The sequence below is a fragment of the Siniperca chuatsi genome, linkage group LG13, assembly GCF_020085105.1.
Source record: "Siniperca chuatsi isolate FFG_IHB_CAS linkage group LG13, ASM2008510v1, whole genome shotgun sequence".
Taxonomy (NCBI): domain Eukaryota; kingdom Metazoa; phylum Chordata; class Actinopteri; order Centrarchiformes; family Sinipercidae; genus Siniperca; species Siniperca chuatsi.
In genome coordinates this window covers 24,706,225-24,724,381 of record NC_058054.1, presented here as the reverse complement: position 1 = coordinate 24,724,381, position 18,157 = coordinate 24,706,225, and the positions used below count along the sequence as shown (strand labels likewise).

The 18,157-nt window shown below is 39.7% G+C and overlaps 1 protein-coding gene across 11 annotated transcripts in view; it reads left to right on the top strand.

Annotated features, from left to right (window-relative positions):
* The window catches only part of astn1 (astrotactin 1), a 439,680-nt gene that overhangs the window by 221,685 nt on the left and 199,838 nt on the right, over positions 1-18,157 (top strand). For all 11 annotated transcript variants that reach the window (XM_044219839.1, XM_044219838.1, XM_044219836.1 and 8 more), the window contains one exon: positions 11,779-11,906. In XM_044219839.1, the coding sequence (XP_044075774.1) occupies positions 11,779-11,906 (128 nt within the window). The remainder of the gene's footprint in view (positions 1-11,778; positions 11,907-18,157) is intronic.

The window sequence follows — 18,157 nt, the reverse complement described above, 5'->3', positions numbered from 1 at the left end:
AACTCACTTTCTAGCTTCAAGTTCCAGAAATTCAGACAATTGGCACCAGCCTCCGACCCTCTTCCAACTCCAGTTCCACAGTTTTCAGCCACCATCTTCAACTGATCCTGCAGCTGGAACATTTAGTCACTGCTCCACAAGATGCCATTCCCCGAACATTCTCATCATATCTGACCGGATGGAACAGCTTCAAAGCTTTCTATGGCGCCCCCAGCCTTTTATTCCCTTCACTCGATGTCCTGACCCTTTCTAGCTTTATAACATTCGCCTATTCCATTTTCAAGATTAAATCTTCCACCATACAGGTCTACATCAGCGGAATTAACTTCTTTGTAAAACTGTCCAGCCTTGCCCCACTCACACATCAGCATGTTAATCAAAGGTCTCCGTAAGGCTAAACCATATCCAACGCCAAAACATTTGCCCCTCACTTCAGACCTCCTTGCCAGCTGCATCAGAACTCTCCGCACAGGCTATCTGTCTCCGTACATAAAGTCTTAGAATACATGTTCCTACTGGCATTCTTCGGCTTTCTGCGCTGCTCAGAGTTCACCGCTTCTACCCTCAACTACCATCCATCTCGACATGCAACTATGTCTTATATTTCTATTCATTCTTGCGACACTCTAATCTACCTCAAATGCAGCAAGATCCACCAGTCTGGTCTACCTCAACACATCAACCTCTTTTGACTAGACTCTTACTTGAGTCCATACGAACCTATATGTGACTACATAAACTCAAGACTAGCCAGTCATGCGTCCCTCCAAGACCCTCTGTTTGTCTCAGACACAGGTAAAGTGGCCACACACTTATGGTTTCACTTCCACTTCTAAATCTCATCCAGATCTGGAATATCCCCCCAGCTATACTCCAGGCATTCCTTCCGCATCAGAGCCGCCTCCACCACTTCCAGGCAGGGAATCCCTGACCACATCATCAAAATTCTTTATTGGTGTGGTCTTTGTTAGTGAATTAGTGAGGAGTACTACTAAACCTGTGAAAACAGTTTAATATCTTTTGTGGCTCTGGAGGAGTTTTTTCAAGTCGTAGAAATGTTTTCAAGATACAGGAAACTAGAAACTTGCATTACAAACTTGGGGGCGTTGAGCTTCACAGATATGGGTATTTACCAGGCAGGGAGGGTCTAACAACAGACACGATTAGGTTGCATTATGGTTAGGGTTGAGGTTTGACAGGATTTTAGTGGATCTGAATTCAGTGTCAAATCCACCTATTAAAAATAAATTTTTGGTATTTGCAAGTAACAAAATTTATAAACACCTAAAACTTAATGATTCTATTTAGATTTGAAATTTTTGTTGGCTGAGAAGGCGGAAATGCTAGTTTTTAGCAGCTGTTCACAATGGATAGCTACAACCTGAAAGCAAAACCGTAAAATACGGTACGAAATGTAGATTAATGTATCTGACACATTACACATTGTACATTTGATGCCTATTTACTTTTAAACCATATTTTTTCAGAACTTCTCCCAAATCAGGAAGGCCTGATTCCAAACTATTAAGTTGATATGTTAAATTATATGATAAGCATAAAACGTTGAGATTCAGACTTCTGTAATTGATGCGATGCGATCAACCAGATCGTTGGGATTACTCATTACTCTATTTGTCATGTTAGATTGCATAAACAATCATGGTCGTGATTTGTCTTTACCCTCACAAACAGCCACTTGAGGCTGCAGAAGTGCAAAGTTAGTGCAGCCTTCAGCAGTCGTTGACTTAGTCAGTGGTAACTTAAATATGTAAGTGAAACAGCACTGTGGCCTGTGTCCACCCATATCCTTATTAGATGTACTGTTTGCCCTTGAGAGAAAGCAAGCGAGAGAGAGACAGAGGGAAGGATAATAAGGAAACCTTTAATTCAATCAGGCAGACTTTATTATTTTATTGACGTGTGCACAATAAAGATGAGGAAAAAAAGAAATGTGAATAGTCTTGAAGATTAGACCCCTTTGTGACATCATAATATTTTAAGGGGGGGTGAAGCCGTGAGTAGTATGGGAACCCCCCTCCCCTCGTGGGAGTCTAGACAGTGGTGGTGGTGATGGGATGAAGAGGATGCTGAAGATCTGGATGCGATGAGGAGTGGAGTCTGATGAGCTCAACATGGGCACTGGATATGATGAATCAGTGAGTCACTGTCAATGAGTCAGTGTCAGTGGGGGACCCGGGCCTTGTTGACGAGGCTGGCTGCAGACAGAAAGAAACTGTTTCTGTGGTGTGAGGTCCCCAGTGTCTGGGGAGTGGGAGTGTCTCAAACAGTTTGTGTCTAGAGTGGGAGGGGTCAGCCACAAGCTTTTCTGCTCGCATCAGGGTCCTAGAGGTGACCTGGAGGGAAAGTAGATTGCAGCTAATGACCTTCTCAGCAGAGCGAATGATACGCTGCAGTCCTATTGTCCTTGGCAGTGGCAGCAGCGTACCAGATGGTGATGGAAGAGGTGGGGATGGACTCAATGATGGTGGTGTAGAGGTGCACCATCATTGTCTTTGGCAGGTTGAATTTCTTTAGCTGCCGCAGGAAGTACATGTTCTGCTGGGCTTTCTTTCACAGAGGTCCTGGGTGACGATGGTGCCTAGGAAGCGACCGGACTCCATAGTGTCAATTGCGGAGTCACACAGGGTGATGGGGGTGGGTGAGGCTGGGCTCTTTCTGAAATGCATCTCTACTGTCTGAAGAGCATTGACCTCCAGGTTGTTCTGGCTCCCAATCTCCCACCTGTAGGCAGACTCATCCCCATCAGAGATGAGCCCAATGAGGGTGGTGTCATCTGCAATCTTCAGGAGCTTGACAGACTGGTGACTGGAGGTGCAGCTGTTGGTGTACAGGGAGAAGAGCAGAGGAGAAAGAATGCAGTTTTGGGGGAACTGGTGTTGATGGCCCGGGAGTCAGAGACATGTTTCCCCAGCCTCACACGCTGCCTCCTGTTGGACAGGAAGTCTGCAATTCACCTGCAGGTGGAGTCAGGCACACTCAGCTGGGAGAGCTTGTCCTGTAGCAGGGCTGGGATGAGTGTGTTGAAGGCAGAGCTGAATCCTGAATTCCTGAGGAGTCCAGGACTGGAGGAGTGCCGCAATGGTATCGCACTGAAATAACAGCTGACAGCAGCAGAGAAGCAAGATTTAAAGTTTGACAGCAACGACATGATTGGCTGATGGAGATCAAATCTGGTTGGTTTAACTAAAAGAAAATCTGGTTGGTTTAACTAAAAGAGTAAACGCCCATAGTCAGCCGATTGTCTGTTTCCCATGCCAATAAAGCCCCATTGAACTGAGAGAGAGAGAGAGAGAGAGAGAGAGAGAGAGAGAGAGAGAGAGAGAGAATTGTGAATGAATGAGCCATGAAGACATCTTTCTTCCTGATTGAACTTACGCTGAGCTTCATGTGATGTTCACTGGCACTTCTACAAAAGCTCCTACCCCACTGCTCTGGAGTGGCACAAAGCATCTGTCTCCATCATTCAGTGAAGATGAAAAGTCAAATTTGAATATTGTGTAATCGTCAGTGGAGGTTTGTTGTGTTTTCTTCCTCCAAACGCATAGCATCATCTTTGCTTTTTGAATTTTGTTTCCTCCAGCTGCAGTAGCACAATTATCTAGTTTTTTTCTTTTCCTCTGTAAATCATACACTTCTTCTTTACTTCTTCCTTTATTCTCTCCATCCTGCTACCTCATGCAAAATCATCCATAGAAAATCATAACAATTGTAAACAATCCCTCCAAGTGAAAGATTTGGCCGCTAATGTTTTATCAGGCTGTGGCCGGATGCATGCAAGCATGCAGACGGTTGTCCGTCTCATGAATGCCTTGAGGAAATTTCTTCAAACGTGGCACAAACGTCCACTTGGAAGTTGGGTGTCAAAAGTCAAGGTCACTGTGACCTCAAAATGACCCTGACAAACAAGTTTTTGGCCATAACTCAAGTATTGATGCCTTAATTATGACAACATTTCACACAGATTTTGGATACAACGATGAAGTGATGACATTTTTTACCCAAAAGATCAAAGGTCAGCTTCACTTCGACATCATAATGTCCTGGAAAAATGCTTTTTTGGCCATTATTCAACACCATAACTCAGGAGCAGAAGGGGAGATTGAGACCATATTTCACAGTTGGTCGGGCACTGAATAGGTGACACTTTTGACTCAAAGGTTATTGTGACCTCAAAATAAATTTTTAGCCATAATTTAACAATGAATTGGCCGATTCCAGATTTCACAGACATGTTGACTGGGACGACACAATGAGTAAACAATAACTAGCACAGTACGGGCATCCCTCCATCTCTGCCTCATTCTGAATTCGAGCCTCATCGGATTCATGTGACTGTAGAAAATGTATTGGAGCACGCCTAGCTCATGATCTTGTGAGTGAGTTTCACCTACAGCTCATAGAAAGGCTTCACATCTAAAAATGCCAGGAGAAAACAAAAGCACCACCTTTTGTGTAGCTATACTATTACTATAAGAATTCATCCTTTACATAGTTATCAAATACATGTGTACCTGTTTAGCCAATATATCTATTATAATCCTTTATGAATCCGTTCAACAATGTATATTCACTGGAATCATATATGTATCATCAACATAGTGATAACTTCCATTTAGCCAAAAAATACACTTTATACATTTTATTCAATTCCTTCCAAGTATTCACTATATATATATTATATGAGTCTGGACAGACATAGATGTAAACTGCAACTGAGAAAATACACACACACACACACACACACACAGAAAATAGCCAGGGCACTCTTACACTTTTACACATACACACATGACGAGGTGTGCGGACTCCCCATCTACTGGACACCCAAGTCCTTTCAGCTGCGTCTTGTGAGAACGTCATTACACACACTCTTTCTCTCTCTCTCACATACACACACACACACACACACACACAGACACACACACACACACACACACACACACACACACAGAGCTGGTTTGATTCTCTCCTCCCAGCATGGCTCCCTCATGGTTCATCTGTCAAGCTCAGCAGCCCTGAAATGCTTCTCATGTTTTTCGGAAAGGGAAGTAAACCCTGCCCTCCCTGTGCAGGTAGCTTCCCCTCCTGCTTCACAGCCAGACTTGTTATTATCATTTCAAAAACGCAAGGCTTATTTATTTGATTTCATAGTAAGTAAAATCCTGTCGTATCATTGTCATTGGCAGCAGAGTGGAGGGCACAAGATGATTTTGGTTACAAAGCAACATGAGATATGAGCGTCCGTGCCCAGGAAGGAGGTCCTATCACTGTGACATCTCGGGAGCACTGGGCACGATATGATCTGGTTTCATATTAAAGAGCTCAGTGACAAGGTCTCTATCTTCCTGTCTCTGTGGGAGCCAGTAGACTCCAGTAATGAGATGTTAAAAAGCTAACCTCCTCTCATTACTCCTAACACTGTCCTCCCTCTCCTCCTCCCCTCCTCCTCTCTATTCCTCTTTCACACAACAAGCTCAGAGCAGGTTTTAATGAATATTTTAGTGCCCTTTGTTCTCATTCTGGTGGCTGCTTGGGATCAATGATTAAGACCACGCTCTCACCTGATGACCCCCCCACCCAAACTACTTTGTGCTGGCATCTCTCTTTTTTTTTGCCCCTCTTGCTTTTTCGGCTCACCTCAGTCTACTGTACCACACCCTCAAAATATGAAATGCGTCTGTGAAGGTGGGGTCGCAACGGGTTGTTGGTGGCCCTGAGTGGGTTCGTATTGGAAGCTGTGAGTTTACTCAGTCACATAGTCAGGGGGATCATCGTGAGGAAAACAGAAAAGGTATCCTTGTGTTTTGTCATATTTCAATAATTCATCAAACATGTGGTTGCTTCACCACAGCTCTTACTAGAAGAAAAATGTCTTCAGTAAGTTTTGGCAGTTTAACATCTAAGAAAATGAATTATGGCGTCCTTACAGTGCCAGATGGCTGTTAATTGTTACATATCATCACACATCAAAATTACCAATGAAAATTGTCAGACATGAACGCAGCGATAGGAACTCAGCCCATATTCCACATAGCATGCATCTAAGAGAGGGAAAAAAAATCATCAGTCTTCAGCAAACAAGCAAAAGAGATTCACTCATTACATTCCCAATTTGTGTGCTGTGTTAAACTAACAGCTAAAAACATGCATAATTGCTTTCAGCAGAAACTGGCAATGTTTGACTCCAGTGTCAATAAAACTCCAACCAACCTTGTTTTTCATCGTTCTGCAAGACAAATCTTACAACAGGCAAATAAACTGTTTCAGTGAAAGTTCATGATACATATGTGTAAAAAACAGAGCAGTGACACTGTATATTCCACTTTTCTTGTATTATGCTACATTATTCCACTCTAGAGTCTCCCAATGCATGTCAAAGTGTCATCCCAATCAGCAGATAAGCTTTGTTTCACATCACCAGCAGCTAACTTTACATTGTTTTTATGAGCCTGATTTGCTTCTAATTACCGTTACACCCCTGGCCACACCATGACCATGCAAATAAAATGTCATGTGAATAGTGGTATTTGACACAACTGCTCCAGCACTGTTTCTACTCTAGCCAGTGGCTTCTTTTGTTCTCAAGCTGTGACTTTCCCAAAGGCAACAGTTTGTGATTTGTAAATATTTGTGTATACTTTTTTCACAGCTCAGCCCAAGAACATTGCATGAATTAAAATGTATGTGTATTATGCATGGTGTATATTAACAGGAAAACTGTCACCAGTGTGAACCATGAGGACCTTTCATGCTTTTTTAAAGGCCACTAATATGTATGTTTTAAAGGCGCAAGGCTTTTATCACAGATTTTTAATAGAAATACACTTGTCTTAAAAGGGGCTGCTACTGAGAGGAACATTCATTCAGGCTCATTGAGATGCTTTAGATCTTATTTGCTTAATTTAATAACTGGTGTCAGATATGGTTACTGCTGGGAAGCATACAGGAAGGGGTAATTTGAAATTTGAGAGTAAAATAAACAGCAGCAAATGAGTCATTCATCCAGAGATGAAGACTGACAACATGTTTTTTGCTTCTCACATCTTATTGGTATACTTGATACAGAACCTTACAGACCAGCCATGTTGGTAACCTGAGTGTACTAGGTGCAGTTTACTGATGGTATGTTGGATAATTCTAGTCACCATGGGTCTTGCATTCATAGTTTAGGCCCTCAATCCTATCAATATCAATGACAGTTAGTTGCTGAGATCTGGAGATGTGGTGGCATAGTGCAGTCTATCTGACAGGTTTAAAGAAAAAAACATGTTAGACAAACTTACTTGGAAAAGAATGGTAAAATTATTACCCAAACTGTCATTGTAAACATCCATCACAGTTTTCAGACCAACTGTATGTGCAATGAGGGATTATTATCATCTTGAGTGCACTCACTTTTGGTTTTACCTCTAAAGTGGTTTAGATAATCTGGCTGGTTAGATAAACTGTTAGGTTGTTTACAACCTGTATGATGCAAACGCTTTTGTTTACTTTCACTGCATTCAGCCCTGTTTCCAGTTGCAGGAGACAGCTGTTTTTAATGAAAAACCTCTGATAAGCGCACTGTATGCTACCTTCTCAGCACCAAATGGCAGACTGACAAAGTTAACAACTAGCTAGTGAACTTAATGAAGCTCGTCTATGTCTATGATCTAGAATTTTTTTCTCTGCAGTTGGTGGAAACTAGCCTGGGAACCTATGGAGCCAGGGCAGTGACACTTGAATTTGGCATCGAAAAGAAAATTTGGCATTGAGAAAAAAACTGGAACTAAAAAAAAGGAAACATTGGCATTGAAACATTTGTACTGGAAAAAAAGTTGTATTGGCACTGAAACAAGTATTGGCACTGAAAAAAGTTTCACTGAAAAATAAAACACATTAAAAATTATTTTATTTTATTTTGATATTTTTTGCATGTTTTGTGTTTTTCATGTCACTGTGTTTTTAGTGATAGTATTTTTTTATGATGTCAGGTTTTCATTTTCAACTTTCTGTCACCATTTTGGCATAGAGAGGAGGGGTCTGAGGGGAGAGGGTAAGGAGAGCATGATTTACATATAATCTACATACTAAGGAGAGAACGTCACTCTTTTGAACCAGCCTTCCTCTCGTCTGCTCCGAAGCCTCTGGCATTACTGCAAACCTACGGCAATGGCTTGCATGAGCTCACCAGGAACTCTCAAACAGCAAGTAAGTCTGTTACTCTCTGCCGTTGTTTTCTCACATAGAACCGAGCTGGTTAAAGTTAACTTTTAACTGACGCTATGCTGGTCTGGCAGACGCTAACGTTAGCTAATGGTGACAGCTAGCTAACTTTAGGCTCTATGTGAACAAACAATGGCAGAGAGAAACAGTCTTAATTATGGTTTGGGAGTTCAAGGTGAACTCGTGAAAGCCACCGCCATAGGTGTGCGGTCATGTCAGTGTATTATTGCGGTCAAGCCAGCCGCCGTTTGAATTTTGATGTCTATTCATGCAGTTACGGTACCAGTGCTTGGAGCGGCCATAAAGGACAAAGAAATACTCGTATTTCAGCAGTCATATCTCAAATCAGTGGTGGAGGAAGTATTCAGATCCTTTACTTAAATAAAAGTACTAATATCACACTGTAAAAATACTGTTACAAGTAAAAGTCCTGCTTTGAAAATGTTACTTAAGTAAAAGTATGTAGGTATAATCAGGAAAATGTACTTTAAGTATTAAAAGTAAAAGTAGGCCTACTCAATGCAGAAAGATGGCCCCTGTGACTGTTACTATATACTATTTATTATATCATTAGATTATTATTACCATGCATTAATGTAAAATCAGGATTTTAGCATTGTAGGTTAAGGTGGAGCACACTGTTTTGTATATGACTGCAACTAATGATTATTTTCATTATGGATTAATCTGCTGATTATTTTCTTGATTAATCAATTTATTGTTTTGTTTATTTTTAAATTTAAAAAAAAAATAATTAAAAGGAAAAATGTAAACGATTATCTAAAAAGTTGTCAATTCATTTTCTGTCTATTGGGTAGTTTAATTTATAACAAAACATATTTTATAAGCTCTTTGTATGTTTTGTGCAAAAATCTTAATTTGTAAAGGAACTAGTAACTAAAGCTGTCAGATAAATGTAGTGAAGTAAAAAGTACCCTCTGAGATGTAGTCCTAGTGGAGTAGAAGTAGAAAAGAAAAATCTCAAGTAAAGTATAAGTACTTCAAATTTCTACTTAAGTACAGTACTTGAGTAAATGTACTTAGTTACATTCCACCACTGCATATCCATCACTTTAATAAATTCAATAAACAGCAATATATGCATGCTATTGTCAACACTTTGTTAATCTAAGTGTTATTGTCCTGTTTCAGTCTCTGTGTTAATGTCTCAGCCAAACGGTATTTTATCGTAACAGGATTAAAAGATTGCCATGGCATTTCTTATTCCCTCTGTTTGATAAGTATATTTTCCTCATATTTTAGGATGAAGCCTCCTTGTTTTCGGATCCGCTTCCGTTCACCCTGTAAAATTTTCCTGCATTATGCTGTTAATACAAACTCGACACTTCCTGTATCCGTTTAAAATTACAAACCCTCTAGCATTTCAGCTGACAGAATCCCTTCATTTCATAACAAGGATTTTACTGTGGAACATTTACAGGACCACGTTATGGAAAATTCAGTGACTTGCACAGTCTCATACTGTTTCAAATATAGCTGCTGTTTCTTCTGCGTAAAAACTGACATTGTAAAAAAATACTGTCACTGGAAAAAAAAGTGACATGAAGAAAAAATCTGAACATTGTCATTGAAAAACACATCAGAATGCAAAAAAAAAATCAAAATAAAATCATTTTTAATGTATGTTTTATTTTTCTGTGAAACTTTTTTCAGTGCCAATACTTGTTTCAGTGCCAATACAACTTTTTTGCAGTACAAATGTTTCAGTGCCAATGTTTCCTTTTTCAGTTTTCAATGCCAAATTTTCTTTTCGATGCCAAATTCAAGTGTCACTGTCCTGGCTCCCTAGGAATCAGACGATTCTGCCAAGCTCATGTTTCATTTGCTCTAGGCACATATGTCTGGCCCCTCTCCCATTCAAACAGATTTCCACCCGTTCTGGATTCAGTGGGACTAGTCGTAGCCGTTTATCTAATATGGGGCGGGTTTGATACAATGACTGACAGAGTAGCGTTACCGGTCCAGATCTGAAGTGAGACATCACACCTTTTGCTACTCTGATTGGTTGATACAGCGCAAGGGACCAGGCTCACAAATCTCAGTTGAAACTGTTAAACTAGACAGTACTGATCAAATATGAATCTAGATTCTGTCTGAATTGCCTATTTTCTGCCTCAAATGTTTTCAGAAACACATTTTAGTGTACTGTTTAGCTGTAATTGGAGAAAGTTTGTGACCAGGCCACCATTTTTTCCCTGCTTGAAAACGGGCCAAGCAACGTTACAACTTGCATGTGTTGCTCAGCATGCTTTGCTGCTCTGATTGGTTGTAGGTCTTTCCAATTGCGTCTGCGGCCATTGATTAGGCCCCTGGAAATCGAAAATTAACTGAGAGGTTCCATACTAATAGGTATCTGCAAATTAGTCTGGTGATGCCAGGCTAGGTGGAGACCAAAACAGGACTGAAAGAAGAATGAAAAACTACTAAAGTGAATGCTAATCTTTCTCCACGTCTGCTAGTTGTGTAGACAGGCAATTGATTTCTAACATGTTAGTGTCAACTAACATGTTAGCAATCAATCAAAGTCAAAGACTGTAATACGTCAAACGTTTTTTAGGTTGTTGTGGAGTTTTCCCCCTAAGTGGCCATGAGAAAAGAAAAGTAGGTTTAAGTGACAGTATTTAATAAAACAATAATTTCTGGCTGCCTAATGCAGCCGCTAATGTACATGGTTGCTTAGTACATTTAAAAATTATGAGTCTGTAGTCAAAATAATCAGAGGACTACAGATCCCTACAGGAGTAAAATAAAGATATATTCTCATCAGCTTTGGTCCCGAGACACCTGAATGACATAAGTTACTGATTTATTGAAGTCATTCTTTTGTGAAACCTTGTTGTGAACCTGGCATTGAGACAAAGAATGACTGAGTGGACAAAATGAATGAGTTCAACCAAGAGTCACTTGCAGCAACAGACAAATGAGGACATCATTTCTCAGACTGAAGATGAGTCACATTGCAGCAGAACAATCAACATAATGAAAAATGAAAGGCTTAATGTGAGACTTTGTCTCTTCAATACACTGCAAAGTCCTGCATAATTGTTACTATGTATTGATTTCCCCTTAATGTGCCAGAAAGTATTGCTTTACAATCTTCCACTTATGAGAAGCAAACTTATTTATCCATCTTTGCGAAATATACATATATGTTTACGCTGGAGAGGTTCTCCAACAAGGCCAGAGCAGTCGTCCTAACACACGATCATTATGGAAAGCTGTGTGAACTATTTATAGCTTCTATAGTGTTGTTAATTCATCACATGTGCTTTATTAATCTCAAATTTAAAAGAAAAGAGGACACTGAAATAACTTAGATAACTGTAGCTTATATTGTAACTAGACCTTTTATCCCCCACCCTCACGTTATCTCTCCTTTTTACCTCCCTTTCATCATTGTACCTCCTTGTTTCCTTTTATCCAGTTTACTTCCCTGTTTGCTTCTCGCTTTAATCCTATCCCTATTTTGGATGACTGAGTGCTTTCGTCTCTAAATGGGACCTCCCATTGTCTTGTCTCTCTTAACACTAGGCAGAAGAACTTTGCCCGAGGCATCGAGCAGCAGCTCCCAGATGGCATGGTGGTGGCATCGGTGCCAACGGAGGTTCAGTGCCACGAGGAGCTGTCGGACCCTGTGCCCGACCCAGAATACCTTACAGGTATGAAACCATATTTCATAGTTTTCTCTGCTAGCTCACAGCTGTGCGATAGTGCTTCATGACTGACCTGTCGGAAATCCTCATTACTCAAAAAAAGTCAACTTTTCAGGGCTTGATAACCAATGTGGAATACGATTTGTGTAGCCCAAGGTGTTTGCATATGCATTCTGACATTTTAGCCGTCTTATAATGTTTGGGGCAGTCTGCCATGTTTAGGGTGAGAGTAAAAAGTTACCTGGTGTCACACACTTTCATTCATATTGGCCCCAGTGTAGAAAGCATGATTACTATTAGTGACTTGAAGCCCAAGACAGGATGTGTCTTTCCCAAAGTGCTTTTGTTGCCTAAACCTAACCAAAGATCACCTCCCTACAAATTCTGTGTGGGAAATAAAAGCAGCACTTTTCTTAATCAAAAATTGTTGCCAAGCATCATAATAAAAGAAGCAATTTTGTTTTCTTTCAGAACATATTTGGCAATACAAATTAGTACTATATAAACATAGAAGACAGGGTTGCTACTTGTTTGTTTGGGTTGACTGTAGCAGGTCAGATTATCCCCAGGCCTATTTCAGATGAGCGTGACTGTCCCTTTTGGATCAAGTCTCATTTTGTTTTTGTTTATTTGAAAATGTATTTTTGCACGTTTGGGTAGGGTTTTCACTAATCTGTTTTGGTAGTGGTCTTTGGACCTGTGAAGTCCTCTACCATATTGGCATTATGTGCACATTTTATCACCAGTTTCTAAAGCCTTTCTTGGAGGGTTATTTTACATTTTTACACATTTCATAGTTACAACTCAAGATACTTTGTTTTTCAGCAACATTATTATAAAATTAGGCTAACATAGTGTGTATAATTTCACATTTTTGTTGTTCTCTTCTAGCATTTAAGCTTGGTTGTTTGCCGTACTGTCTTTACAGGCTGGTGGTTGGACCACTGTTGGGATTCATTAGTCGGTGGCATCAGAAGCCACCTCGCTGCTCTGTTCATTACCAGTGCAGCACATGGCAGCGATGTTTGAACAGCACACAGCCGTCCTGCGTGAAACAGATGCCATTAACACAGAAACTGAGAAAAAAAGAAGTAAAATCTTGGCTTGTTAAATATCAAGCGATTCCAGAAGGCCAAAGATTTCTATCCATCCATCTGGATGCCTCATTATCTACTGAGTTTGACCTCACTTTGTTTTGCTTAGTTTTACAGTTCTATACTCTAAATGTTTGAAATTATGCAGAGCAATCATAGGCATGCGTGTTTGATTGACTATTTGGATAGGAGAGAAAAAAACAGCTTAACAGAAAGTTAACTACATAAAGAACCACTCCATTTTGTCAGAAGCAGAAAATAACATTTCTCTTATTATTTCTCAGTGCTGGTATTTAAATTGTAGAACATGCTGGAATTTTATAAAGAGCAGACATCTGTCATGGAGAGAATATCCTCCCCTCCTCTGCTCTGCCTGCATGAGTAATAACCTTTTTCTTCACGTTTGGAGTGCAGTAGAGAGTACTACAATAGAGAGTGTAAAATTAATAATTATATTTCAGCATATTTCCTAGAAATGCTTCATTCAGGCAGCCTGCTGGCTAAGCCTACTCTAGGCACCTATATAACTGCCTCTGAATTGCCTTACAGTGTAGAAAGCAGCAGATTGCAGGATGGGTTTATCGCTTGTTGTTGATATAACAGCAGTGATACAAGGCCAGTCAGGGCAGCAATTCAAAACCACATCAACCGAGGTTACATCCGAGGTGATGGACAATCAAATGACGACAGAGCGGCTGTGGTTCCAACTGTTGTTTATTGGAAACTTCAGAGGATATTAAAACCGTCTAATCTAAATGGATCTTCTGCTGTCACGTCCCTGAGCCCCCGTCTCCCCTCTGTCCACCCTCTCTGTGCACAGCTGAAACCTTTTTTATCCCTACATCGCCCCTGGACTCACAGTGCACACGGCCCAGAACAGAGACCGATGCAGCAGCACTTCTCTCGTGCTTCTGTGTTGGGTCTTTGCTGCAGCAGCCATGGGCTTTTATTGAAGAGTAATATCATGAATTGAGATATCATTTCAAAGCATTCAGCAGGGTGCCATAGAAGCATGCAGTGTACTCTGGGGCACAGTGGTGCTGTTCCCAACCAATGTAAGAAGTAAACTGATGCCTGATGCTAGAAACTGCATGGAAAGTATGATGTGGCGGTCCAAAGAAAAGGGATGTGGGATCACGTGACAATCCAGCATATAGAAAGCTGAAGTCCTGACGTCACATCTGGACTAGCCTCTGTTCCACTAGCTTCTGTGTGAAACGTGTCCCTGGAGTTTACTGTCCATTTTCAAAGATAAATGAGTACAGCGTGTTGAAACTTGTGTGTTTTTAAGTTTATTAAGTTTAACAGCAATTTGTTTAAACGGCGGTGCAAGTATTAAACATCGTAATTATTTAGCCCATATTTATTATATCTACCCACACTCTCCTCTAGCTGTGATCTCTGCTGTCTAAAAAACATAGATATGTTTACACAGATCAACACAGACAACAACAGACCTCAGTCTGGTGACTTTTAACTCACAAAGGTCTTGGGCATGTGGAAAATTATGTTTTTTTAAATGAATTGTTTGTTATTTGGGGAAATATGCTTATCCGCGTTCTTGCTGAGAGTAAGATGAGAAGATTATTACCCTTCTCATGTCTCTATGCTAAATATGAAGTTGGAGCCTGTAGATGATATGATGATGATGATTAGCATCAAGATTAGAAGCCGGGGGAAACTAGCCTGGCTCTGGTGAAACTCGCATGATACATGATATTCCCCAAAAATGTCATGAAGTTGACATGATCTCACTCTCAGCCCCAAGGCTAAGACAACTGATCAATTGAATTTACAACAATAAGTGAAATCTTCCATGTATTGAAGCAGTAGACTGTTTGTTCCAGTGATGGTGGTGAACATAAAAATAAAACAGATTGAATGTTGCTTGACAAAAGAGTCTTTACTCATACTCTTCCTCAGCTGTTGGACTTTGCAGATTTTTCATGGAGATAACTCAATTGTCATGACGTGACCTATCATGAACAACTTCAATGACAGCTGAGCAAACTCTGTCTACTGAGGAAGACTGTAAGATGCCGAAGAAAACTCTGTAAAAAGTCACAAAGTGGATGTTTTATTCAATTATTTTGTCAAATTACCATTTTCAAGGTAAAGTATAAATGTTCATGCTCAGATTGAATGCTGCTTTCCATGAACAATTCTGCTTGAACAAACATGTGGCAACACTTCTTGATAATGCCTTAATCTCTGGTAGAAGACTTTTGAAGGGCTCAGTAATAGCTGAAGCAAAATAATGAATTTAGATCCAATGTGTCTACCAACTTTTGTAGGCAAGTAAAGTATTCAATTTCTGACAATAGCTTCCTAACACAGTGTTATGGCTACGTTGTTGGATGGCGTGAGGAAAGAAGGCACTATCCTCAAGCTCTTTTATATTTAAGATGTTTCTCAATAACTGACAGTGTTCCATTGCCTTGTCAGAAATGATGCAAGTATCATATAAATGCCTCATGAAAGCTGACAAGCATTCACTCAGTGCACCCAGTGGTGCTTCAGGCATAACAAATGTGTTACATAGTAGAGTTCATATTTTGACCATTTATTTGATTTATTTTAACACAGGGAGTAAACAAAATAACCAAAGCTACTTATAATAAAAATGTCGTTAAGTACAATAGCCCTGGAATACATACTACTGTACCTTTCATGTTCTGGTAAGTGGCCTTCAGTCTGTGTTGGAGTGTCATTTAATTACTGATAATCTTTGCAGCTGCATTTTTTTCTGTGTTTGGTACATTGTCATGGTTTTGAACATTGCCATTTCCCACATCACATAACTTGTCAGTGTATGTCTGATGCACACTGTCCTGTCCTGTCCTGTCCTGTTTGTTCATGAAACATGCTTTATGTTGCCATTAAAACTTATTTGTGAAATGACAATTGCCAGATTTCTATTACAGCTGACATACACTGATAATTTGTATACAAATCAAAATGACTCACGTGTAGCTGCCTATTATGATTCACATGAGGAGGGCTATTAAATGCAAAGTCACTACATCACAGTTACAAATGAGTCTTCAAAAGTGAGCGACATTATTTTCTCACAAACGTCTCAAAAATTACTATGGCATTTGCCAAACGGAGGAAACCTGCATTAACAGATTGAATGTTGCGTGACAAAAGACTCTTTACTCATAGTCTTCCTCAGCTGATGGACTGAAATGCAGATTTTTCGTGGAGATAACCCAATTGTCATGACGTGACCTACCATGAACAACTTCAGTTACAGCTGAGCAAAGTCTGTCCACTGAGGAAGACTGTAAGATGCCGAAGAAAACTCTGTAAAAAGTCACAAAGTGGATGTTGTATTCAATTTTTTTGTCAAATTACCATTTTCAAGGTAAAGAATAAATGTTCATGCTCAGATTGAATGCTGCTTTCCATGAACAATTCTGGCAGTAATAGCAGAAGCCAAACGGAGGAAACCTGCATTAACAGAGTGACGAAAAAGTGATCACAAGTTATTCCTCACCAACGCAGGCTGAAAAAGCCTTTAGTTATATCAACAACTGTCTGCCTCAACAAAGGTAACATAAGCTTTACACATGAGTATTGATTTATAGTTTTTTCTATTATTTTGTCCACTCTGTGGGTATCTGGAACAATTCTGTATTTTCTGTTTTATAATGTATAATCACTGCAATCTCGTTTCACTAATTTATTGTGTCACTATTATATATATATATATATATATATATATATATATATATATATATATATATATATATATATATATATATATTATAATACAACTGTTACTGAATTTTGCAGTCATGTGAGTGCATTGAATTCAAATGCTTTTATGCATTTTGCAGTCATATACCACTACGTAATATGTCCAGGTTTTGAAAGTTTGACCAAATGTAATTTCATCACAGGCATGATTTGAATTTTACAGGAAACTTAAATTGCTGGTCTTTAAAGCTACTATAAACAATATTATTATATTAACGGCGGAACACATGAATATGTGTATGTGAAAGTGGTTGCTCAGAGAATTATCATCCGACTCTTCCATCAGTACTAGGGAGTATTTTAGCATCTTTAAACTCACTGTTTTCATTTTAAGGATGGCGATGTTGCTGTTGTAAGGTGTAACCTACTGTACTCCACCTACTCAGTACCAAACAGCAGACAAAATTAGCTACTAGCTGGTGAACATAGTGGAGCATTTAGTAGCTAAAGAGCCAGATTTTTTGGAGTTGGAAAAACACTAATCCAACTGAATGGAAATTTTGCTCGGTGTCTGGCCAAGTGGCCAAAAAACATGTTAATGGTCAGTGGTTCCCAACCCCACTACTATAAGAACTCACAGTCTTGCTTATTTTTCATCTTTCCCTGCTCTACCCACAGAATGATGAACTTCAAGACGATGGATCCAAGGCACCAATTCTTGATAAACGCCTCTACTTTTAGTTAATCAGATGTGCGCAGAGCAGGGGAGATTAAAAACAATGAATGATGGTCTCCAGAAGCAGAACAGGGAACCACTGTTTTAGGCTTCTCTCCGTTTTTCATTTAAAGAAATATGAAGTAATCTATGAGTTACGCTGTCTGTAGTAAAGATCATCCACAGTGGTTGAAAGGTAGTGTTGAGTCTAAGGGGGCACAGCTTGAGAAGACCAACAAAATTTCTACTAAGATGTCTGAACTGGGACCACAGAAATGTTACTTGTTACTCGTGAGTGAATGTTACTTGGGTCCCTTAATTCCCAGCTATGTCCCTGCCTACTTTCATGCAGAAGATAACAATGGTAATGCTATTTTTTCTTTTCTTTTCTTTTTTTAGCTTTTCAGTTTTACCAACTGAATTTTTTTTTTTTTTTTTTTACAAAGGTATTCAGACCAGAAAGTTCTTAATGGCAACATAATCATTGCGTCATTGGTACTGATCAGCAGTCCTTTCATCCCCTACGCGGATATATTATGGCCATTATGTTCTGGGGGGGCAGTAACAATCTTACTTATTGGCCCATTAAAACAGATGGCCCATCATACGCTCATTGAATTCGTTCTTATAAACATTTGCTACGTCTCAGCTATATGACAGCGAGTTGTTTGAAGGCAGAGGAAAAACTTGTTTCAGCTTAGAAATCTTGGCCAGGAAAGTGGTGGCACCATCCACAAGAAGTCACC